Source organism: Eurytemora carolleeae, unplaced genomic scaffold (assembly GCF_000591075.1).
Source record: "Eurytemora carolleeae unplaced genomic scaffold, Eaff_2.0 scaffold437, whole genome shotgun sequence".
Taxonomy (NCBI): Eukaryota; Metazoa; Arthropoda; class Copepoda; order Calanoida; family Temoridae; genus Eurytemora; species Eurytemora carolleeae.
The window spans coordinates 167,140-177,587 of record NW_019397062.1 but is presented as its reverse complement, the minus strand read 5'-3'; the positions used below and the strand labels follow the sequence as shown (position 1 = coordinate 177,587).

General features: G+C 34.3%; 1 protein-coding gene across 1 annotated transcript; it reads right to left on the bottom strand.

The window, feature by feature from the left end:
- Positions 1–274: 274 nt before the first annotated feature.
- Positions 275–6,579, bottom strand: LOC111711525 (extensin). Its single transcript, XM_023485901.1, has 6 exons — positions 6,434–6,579; positions 3,635–3,748; positions 3,023–3,094; positions 839–2,882; positions 569–662; positions 275–458 (listed from the first exon to the last, which is right to left on the bottom strand). The coding sequence occupies exons 1-6, from the start codon at positions 6,434–6,436 to the stop codon at positions 275–277; spliced, it is 2,511 nt and encodes an 836-aa protein (XP_023341669.1). The 5' UTR covers positions 6,437–6,579.
- Positions 6,580–10,448: the final 3,869 nt, after the last annotated feature.

Sequence of the window (10,448 nt, the reverse complement as noted above, 5' to 3'; positions counted from 1 at the left end):
TGAGATTCCGGATTCCAGGGTGGAATTCGACACATCTGATTTGCTACGGGTGTAATATACAATACAATAATACAATATGTATATTAACATGGTTATGAGATTTCTAACACGTATATATGCACTTCAGACTTACCCGGAGGTTCATTCATGAGAAGAAGTTTTTGAGCAATTTTGTTAAAAAGGGAAAAAACTTGATTTTGTTGATAAATCAGTGATCTCTTGTATCTACTAGAGAACAAGAGGTCATGACTAAAAATTTGTGATTTAGAAAAAATCATTCTGTTGGAATATCTTCGACTGTACCCCGCCGAGTGAGGTTTTCTTCTCCCGCCACTGAAACAACCGCCTTAACAACCGCCGACCGATCATCAGAGGCATCAATTCTTGATTGTGCAGGAATAGGAGCGGAAATAGTGTCGATATTAGTAACACCAGTGGAGGCTGAAACTGTTACACTTCTGAAAAAAAATGTTGATCAAACTTAGTTAAGCTTTAAATTAACATGTACAGATTTGAATTAACATGTACAGATTTGAATTAACATGTACAGATTTGAATTAACATGTACAGATTTGAATTAACATGTACAGATTTTGGAGCTTCTATCTCCTGGAGCTTAGGTTGAAGACGTCCCTCCTCCTCCACCCCTGCACCAAGGAACTCTTAACAAGAAAATAATTGTTAAGGATTGCATGAAAGCCTTTAGCTTGTTTTATGCTATATCTTACATTTAGCTTATCAAGGCTACTCTCTTTGAATGAATTAAATGCACAAATTTAATTCTTTTGAATTTGTTATGTAATTCAAACCAAAAAAAACCTGAATGCATAAATCTCACCTGCTGCTGGACTTTTCGTTGCATCTTGCCTTGCTTGACCTGGGTCAACCTCATTCCTCTTCTGTTGGTATTCATTGGTGTTATCCTGGACAAATAAGTTCTGAAGACCAAAGAAACCATTGTTCTCCTTCTTCTCTTGAGTGCGTCTTCTTTGCTGTTGAGATTGCTGTTGCTTCTGTTTCTGGGGCTGATTTTGATGTCTAAATTCCTTTGACTGTTCATGATGATGGTGCTGTTTCTTCTTGCGATTTAGCTGAGGATTTTCCGGGTTAAGGTTCTGCTGTTGTTCAACTGGTGGTTCTTGTTTATCAATCCTAGGTTGGTAAGAAGGAAGATGTTGTTGATGGGCCTGTTGCTGCTGAGGTTGTTCATAAACATGGACAGGTGGTCTCACTCCTTGGTAGATGATAATTGGAGGCTTATTGTATTGTGAAGGAGCAGGTACATAAACAGGTTCAGTCTGACTGGGGGCCTGGTACTGAGGTCGGTGATTGCTTGGGGGAGGTCTTGGTCTTGGAGGGCTATAGGCAGGCTTGGGTGCATTGTAGGATGGCTTTGGAGCATTGTAGGATGGCTTGGGGGCATTGTAGGATGGCTTTGGCGCATTGTAAGAAGGCTTGGGCTCATTGTAGCTAGGCTTGGGAGCATTGTAAGAAGGCTTTGGCTCACTATAAGTAGGCTTAGGGGCATTATAAGAAGGCTTGGGTTCATTATAAGATGGCTTAGGTTCATTATAGGATGGCTTTGGAGCATTGTATGTTGGAGGTGCAGGGGCATCATATGTTGGTTTGCTTGGAGCTACTGGAGGGTTGTATGAAGGAGGTTGGGGGGCAGGAGGGTTGTACAGAGGTTTAGGGGATGCTGGAGGCTTATATACTGGTGCTGGAGGCTGGTAAGCTTGTTCTAAAACCGGAGGCTGTTGGTAGATATGGATTGGAGGATGTCCTGCATAAATGATGTGTGGGGCTTCCTCATAATTGTTTTCCGGCTGGTAGGTCTGAGCTGCTGGAGAGGGGAGAGGTTCATTGTAGGTTTGCTTTGGTGGAGGTTTGTAGCTCGGCTTGGGTTTGTAAACAGGCTTAGGTGGAGCATAGGTAGGTGCAGGAGGTGCATAAGAGGGTTTGTTGGTTGGAGGTGGGTTGTAAGCCGGTTTTGTCGGGGCTGGGGGATTATATGCTGCTTGTGTTGGTGCAGGAGGGTTATAAGCTGGTTTAGCTGGAGCTTGAGGGGTATATGAAGGTTTAGGAGCTTCATAAGCTGGTTTGGATGGGGTTTCAGCATAGACAGGTTTTGGTGCATTAACTGCTACTGGAGCTGGTGCTGGTGGGGCAGGTAGATAAACTGGTTTCTGCTCCTGAGCCTGGTAGGACTGTACGGGTGGAGAACTGTATGATGGCTTAGATGGTTCAGCAGGAGGAGAATAAGTCTCAGGGGCAGGAGCAGAATAGCTCTGTTTAGGAGGTGGTTGGGGCTTCTCATAGCTAGGCTTTGGCTTCTCTTGGTAGGTTGGTTTCTTGGGAGGTCCATAGCTGGGTTTAGCTGGTGGAGGCCTAGGTCTGTTAGGTCTTTGATTGATAGGAGGTCTATTGGACTGAGGTGGTGGTCCATAAGATGGTTTAGCCTGCTGTTGCTGAGCCTGAGGTCTGTTATATGAGGGTTTAGGAGGAGGAGGTCCATAGCTTGGACGGGGCTCAGGTGCATTGTAGCTTGGCTTCTGTTGGGGCTTATATGCAGGCTTGGAGGGAGGGTTGTAATCAGGCTTGGTCGGTTCGGGTGGGTTGTAAGCTGGCTTAGTTGGAGGAGGTGGGTTGTATGCTGGCTTCTGTTGAGGCTTGTTGTATGATGGCTTGGACTCCTCATAAGTTTGTTTTGGAGGATCATAAGAGGGGCGGGTGGCTGGGCGGGGCGTGTGAACCACATGAATAGGAGGAGCATTATCAGACTGATAGATCAGAACGGGAAGTTCATGATGGGGCAGTGGTACATATTTAACTGCAGGGGGAGGATTGGAACCTCCGCCATATCCACCATTAGAGTATGAGGGCTGAAATAATAATTCATTTGCTTTCAAACATAATTTTTTTACGGTTACAATAAAAAATTGTAGATAATTTCAGTTTTTCTTAACTTTAAAGATTTATTTTAGTTTTTTTTATAAAAAAAGATTAGAACATTTCTAATTACCTCTGGGGGAGGAGGGAAGTGAATTATTGGTGGTTTCTCTCCAGAGTATACGATAGGACCACCGTACTTAACCTGAACATAGATTAATAAATACATAGATAAGACCACCATACTTAACCTGAACATAGATTAATAAATATATAGACAATAGATTGGACCACCTCGCCGTTCTTTACCTAAATATAGATTAACAAATAATAGATATAGGACCACATGCACTTAATCTGGACATAGATTAATAGATACTAGAAAGGACCACATACTTAACCTTAAACATTGAATAATAGATATAAAGATAGGACCCCCGTACTTAACCTAAACATAGATTAATAAATATACAGATAAGACCACCGTACTTAACATAAAACATAGATTAATAAATATAAAGATAGTACCACCATATTTAACCTAAACATAGATTAATAAATATATGGAAAGGACCACCCGTCCTAACATATTTACATAGATTAATGAATAAATCTCGAACAAAGAATAATAAAAATACAGATAGACCCCTTTAAATAATATCCGTCAGCTATATGCAAGTAGAGGTGAATAAGTGTCCAAAAAAAGAACTGAAAATTTACAATAAAGTTTTTAAATTGTTTCTACCTGCTGCTGTGGCGCTCCATAAGACTGTTGAGGGGCTCCATAGGACTGATCAGGATTTGGTCCCTTGTCCCCCAATGAGACTCCAAAGAGGAGTCCCACTAATAGAAACTCTCGCTAAAATAAAAGGGTTAGAATTTCAAAGAAACAAAGAGTAATTCCCCTCCCCTACATAATACCCCCCATTTCCCCCCAATCTCGTATGAAATCTGATAAAGTGCTTTGAAAAAAATAAATTGACTAATTGAATTATTAAATTGAAAATAACACATTCAAGGACCAGTAAACCATATGGGCTGATTTCTTAATCTAGTTTGCTAAGCTATTTTCATCCATTTTCTTAAACTTATTTGGTTAATTTTCCTAATTTTTTTAAAATCTATTTACGCCAATTGTAATGTGTTTCCCCAAGATCTTTTTTTGATTACTTTTCCAAATTTACTTATTTTTATTTTTTCCTTGATATTTCGATTTCAAAATTTAAATTCAGACTTTTTATGAAAAAATATCGTTTTGAATTTTTTTTCAACGATCTGACCTTGCGTGCAATAAGTTAAAAGAAAAGCGTCATGCACATTGAATAAACACAATAAAAACACAAAACTTTTTTTCGTTATAATACACGCCAGTGATCCTATAACAGATTTCACGTTTTTAATTCAAGATAAACAGTTTATAAAGTTTGAAACACTTTCTATTAAAGTACTTCATTGTGTTAAAATCTTTTACATGAAAAGTAATTATTGCAATTATAACATTATAAATATACCATAATTAACGCTTTGTAAAAGAAATCTCATAGTTAATTAACATTAATCAATCTAATCTTATAATTTAAAATTAAACTTGTACGTCAATAATGTCCTAACCAACCAAAAATGCCTTAAAAAGGTGGTCATCAGAAAAGCGATTTTAAGGCTAAATTTTTTATTCACGGTGAGCTAAAAAGATAGCGAAAGGGAATATAGGTGTATTTCTAGGTGACCCTAAGATTGGATTGTTCAATTCACATCAGTAAATCTTTTTTTAACCGGCAAAGTGTTGATTTCTTACAATTTCTTTATTCTCATATCTTGCATGAATTCACAAGTGGAGGAACCACTTTTGAAAATAAGTCAATTTTAGGATGAAAATTGTATTTAAGGTTTAAAAGGTCACGTTTTCAATCGTAAATATCAATTTCTAAATGAAGGATCACTTCAAATTAAATGTACAGTTCCTTTAAAGCTGAAAGATAAGACAAAACGGAAGTGAGGAGAGAGTAGAGGAAACCAGAAGAGATGCAGGATAGTTCGGGTTATTAGAAGGGATCAAAGAATTTTATTTTAAAAGACGTCCACGAAAATAATCTTAGAGAAAAAAAATGTTTTACATTTTCTTTTGTCTTACATGATTTAAGCCTGTCAGAGTATGGAATAACTAAGGAATTTTTTTTGCCACAAACTCAAATTTCAATTTTTCAACCTTTTGTCCTAAATCTATGATATCTCAATCTATGAAATCTTATTGGAATATCAAAAGTTTACACCATCAGGTTGCAAAGATATAGTAATAAGAACATTTGACTTTGTGTCAAAGACTCAATTCCTTTTCAGACTAATCTTAAAAACTTGTAACGGCAGTCTTGTAAAACTAAATTTTTGATTTTTTTTTCCAAGAAAGATGAGGCGGAAGTAGGGAGAGAGCAGAGCTGACACCTGACCCCCCTTTCTAACAATTACATAGATAGATAAATAGATAGATAGATAGATATATATATATATAGATAGATAGATAAATATATAGANATTATGCGTATTAATATTTGAAGAAAAATAAAGAATTATGTGTATTAATATTTTAAAGAAAAATAAAGAATTATGTGTATTAATATTTGAAGAAAAATAAAGAATTATGTGTTTTAATATTTTGAAGAAAAATAAAGAATTATGTGTATTAATATTTGAAGGAGAAAAAAAAATTATGTTTATTAATATTTGCAGAAATATAAAGAATTATGTTTATTAATATTTTGAAGGAAAAAAATTATGTTTATTAATATTTTGAAGGAAAAAAAAGAATATGAGAATGATTTGTTTACGAAGGTTTTCAGTTCAGTCTTTTTAGGAGAAATTCATAGCGAAAATATTTGCGTCTAAGTTAATTGGAACACTATATAGGTAGGTAGATATTGTAAATTAATTCCCATGATTATTGGAACACCATGTAGGTAGATGTTGTAAATTAATTCCCATGTTTATTAGAATACCCTGAAGGTAGATATTGTAAATTAATTGCTATGTTTATTGGAAAATAGATTAAAAGTCCAATAGCCGTTTTTTCATTAATTAGTTGATACGCTATATCATTTTTTCTGTTTAAAAAAACCAGTTTGACTCCAAAAAAAACTTTTAAATGTTCTTTAAATACATAACTTGAGGCAGTTCAGATTTGCGGTTTATTATTTTATACAGTTGAAACCAATGCAAACTGATTTTCCTACACTCAAATTAAATTCTATTGTTTCCACATTAAAAAAACCTTGTAAATTTTATTGTTCACATGCTTTACTGTATTGATGAATGTGTTTAAGCGGTTTAACTTGCCCCTTTGGCGATATTTCACACAAAAAGAAAAAAAAATGCATTAAGAAGAGACTTCTACGATCAAGAGAAAAGTATCGTATCAAAAATTAGTTTTAAAGTTTTTAATATAAAATACAAATTCAGTTCTTCAAAACCTAGTAATTTTTTAGAAATATTTAAATGCCCTCTCCCCCCCCCCCCTTCTCTTATATATTGCCCCTATGACCGAAGTTCTTACCATGCCTACTGCCTACTGCCTGGAAAGGTTGGGTGAGATTGGTGAAAGTTGTCTGGTGTAAATATGTCTGTTCTCCTGAACTATTTGTCTGTTAGCTCCTGCTTCTCTTCCCTTGACTCACCCTGCACACACTAAACTCAACCTCACTTTCTTCGCGACGCGCGCTTAAGCTTGACACGCGCATGCGCTCTTCATTCTGCCCATCCTTCGGGCCATTCTATGTCCTGTAAGTAAAGATATGCCTATTCCAGGGGTGCTGGAGAACTAGCTCATTCCGCTTTCACTTTCATGTGGGGGTAATAAAAAATTACAATCTATATATATATATACTTTCTTGTCTGTCTGTCCGTTTGTATCCACAAAAAATGTCAAACCGGCTCAACCGATCGGGCCCAAATTTTGTGTGGGACCTCAAATGATCCCAGAGAAGGTTTATGGAACATTAAAATTGGAAGAAAAAAATCCTGAAAATGGTTTTTGATTTTTTTTAGAAAATGCGCCAATTCAAAAAGAAATCCGCCAAAATTATTTACAAGAAAGCCTAGTTTACTTAAAAATTGAACTTAAAATTTTCAGGAAATTTTTTACATCTCAGATGATTTCATCAACAATATAAACTGCCCACATGTAGTCCTTGAAATTTACGATACAAAATTAATTTTCAAAGAAAATACTGGCCGCTAATGAACGTACGTATGTACTTAGGCCTGTTTTATAGTTAAAGCCTAGAGATCAAAATCTTTTTTAATACTTGTATATTTAAAGAAAATAGCATTAAAAAACAAATTGTGAACCCCTGTACTTCTTCAAAACGTAAAGAATGAACTATCAAAAAACATCGACGTTTGATGAAGAATTCCATAAACAGTGAAACAAATCAATCTGCAAAATTCTTTTCTATTTATCTACCATAAAATTTTATCAAAATCAAAAACAAACAATTAAAAATTTTACTGGTGTTGGTTCCCTTTAACATGCACCACATAGAACTAACAATAAACAATATAACATCACTTAGATAGAGAACCACATTTTCAAATATCCAATATTTAGATTAAAAAATCAAATCATTCTTTATCATTTTTGAAAGATACAGGTAAGAACAGTACCATTATGGTATTTTATATAAAATTGTGAATCTGGTTTGTATCTCTTTAAATGATTGGTTACTTGACGTAGACGACCCCATTAAACTTCACAATTACTTAAATAAATGTATGAATGGAAATGTGTGCTAATAAACTACAGATGTCCCATATCATATTGGAGTAATGTGTGCTAATAAACTACAGAGTGTCCCATATCATATTGGAGTAATGTGTGCTAATAAACTACAGAGTGTCCCATATTATATTGGAGTAATGTGTGCTAATAAACTACAGAGTGTCCCATATCATATTGGAGTAATGTGTGCTAATAAACTGCAGAGTGTCCCATATCATATTGGAATAATGTGTGCTAATAAACTACAGAGTGTCCCATATCATATTGGAGTAATGTGTGCTAATAAACTACAGAGTGTCCCATATCATATTGGAGTAATGTGTGCTAATAAACTACAGCGTTTCCCATATCATATTGGAGTAATACTGAACTACCGAGTGTTTTCTTCATGCAACTTTATATATTAGGCTTATACAATTTTTTAAATTAATTTAATCTTTCTAATTTTCTGAGTAGTCCCGAAAATCGCAATTTAGACATATAAACGATATGAAATGATGTGGGACACCCTGTTTGTGAAAGAGAGCTATAAAGATTGTTTTTTATGGAATTTTTTTGGTAGGCTTATACAATTTTTTAATTTGATTTAATCTTTCTAATTAGTAGTCCCGAAAATTTAGACCCATAAACAATCTGAAATGATGTGGGACACCCTGTATGGGAAATAGGGACTAAAAAGATTGTTTGTGTGTATGAATATGTTTACCCGGCCAAAGAAAATATATACGCTAAAGATTGCGTATATGTTTGAACAGGGAAACTACGCAAGTTGTGTTACATCATGATTTTGGGTTTGGTTGGTGGCTGGTTTTACAATGAGCTTTAAACTTCAGTTCAGAGACAAAAGAGAAATTTGTTCTGCAGTTCACAGACAAAAGAGAGTCTGGAATTGCAGTTCACAGACAAAAGAGAGGCTGGTATTGCAGTTCACAGACAAAAGAGAGTCTGGTATTGCAGTTCACAGGCAAAAGAGAGTCTGGTATTGCAGTTCACAGACTAAAGAGCGACTAGTCCTGCCGTTAAAAGACAAAAAAGTTCAGTTCAGAGACAAAAGAGAAATTTGCTCTGCAGTTCACAGACAAAAAAGAGACTGGTACTTCCGTGCATAGACAAAATAATTTAGTTAAATTATGAATTTGTCACGGATACTAAAACTCTAAAATTTATCTCTGAACATAATTCCAGAGTCATTATATAGAGGCATAGTAATCAAATATGATATCTACACTGTAGATATGATATTTGATTACTTTTATTGTGGAAGTTATCTCAATGTGCCCTTCATGGCCGACTCACAATGATACCGCTTTCTAACCTACTAAAACTTGAACAATTTTTCTCTAAAATGCCGTTTTAACCTTTAAAATGTACTTTTAATATACTCAGTCCCTTTTCCTAGGATTTTCCAAAAATGGTTCCGGACCTTTAAACCTGGGACTCAGCAAAATAATAAAAATATCATTGTTTTTCAACTAAAAATTTATCATTTTTATTTGTGGTTTTAAAGATAAAAAAAATTATTTTGATAATTATACTGAACTTAAATAATAAATATTACGTATTTAAATAATATAATATATAAACACACTATATAAATGAATCTATCTATCTATCTATCTATCTATCTATCTATCTATATATCTATCTATCTATCTATCTATCTATCTATCTATCTATCTATTTATATATCTATCAAATGTTGTGAGGACGTGTGTCTGAAACTATTAAAAATACAAATGTGATAAAAGATAAGAAACTCAGTTTTACTCTACTATCTATTCTATAATACTGTCAAGTGTTCAGTGAGAAATGAGTTAGAACTTTAATAGTAGTGAGCTGAAGTCTTCAGTAGGATAAGGGTTGACTATGATTATCACTATTAATATTAATAAAACTAATATTTTAATAAATAGTGGACTAGGAAGACAGCATTTAAGCAATCTTATGTGTATTTAATGTTCTCACAAAGCAAATAGTTTTACCAGAAACTTAAAAATAAACAGAGGCCGAATTTAAAGAATTTGAGCGGCGGCTTAAATTTAAGCCGAGGCTTAAAGATGGTTGGTTTCACTTAAAATTGTATCTAATGTTTCAAAATTTAAGCCTGAGCTTAATTTAAACCGAGTTTTGGCGGATTTAAGCCGCGGCTCAAATTTCCTTAAATTCGGCCTCAGGTTATCAAAACTGTGTACAGTGCACATTTGATATGTCATTGGACTTTTTGAGAACAAAACTTGAATTTAAAGGTCATCTTTCTATTCCACACTTTTATGCAGGCTCCGTCGTATATATCAATACAATTAAGACGACTTTCGATTTAATATTGATTTCTGCCAAGATGTCAAACAGCATGGATTAACATAAACATGGAATCAATTGAGAAGTAGAAATAGAAAAGTCGTCTTTATTTTTTTAAAACAATCTAACATAAATTTTTTAATTATTTATTCTACAATTGTGTTGAGACGGTAAGAAGCAGAAGACGGTAAAATGAATGTCCTCATTGGTCTCCCTTATACGTCCAAATTGTTGCAACTAACATAAATGTTAAAAATAGTTCAGTTTCAAATTACTTTATTCTGAGCGACATTCCATAATGAAAAGAAGGGAAAAAGAGTTTTACAGTTTATCTAGTTCTGTAAAAAATAGAATAAGTGAAACTATTTCTCCTGAAATAAGTAAAATATAATAAGTAAAATATAATAAGTAAAATATAATAAGTAAGGGTGCAACTAATTCTCCTGAAATGTCAAATCATTTTTGCACCAACACAAAATTATTCAGTATATAA

Excerpts from the sequence above, each read along its gene's own strand:
- LOC111711525 (XM_023485901.1), bottom strand. Across the intron at positions 3,095-3,634 it reads ATGGAGCGCCACAGCAGCAG|GTTAAGTACGGTGGTCCTAT; the intron begins GTAGAAACAATT and ends ATCTATGTTCAG. Across the intron at positions 2,883-3,022 it reads ACTTCCCTCCTCCCCCAGAG|CCCTCATACTCTAATGGTGG; the intron begins GTAATTAGAAAT and ends TTATTATTTCAG.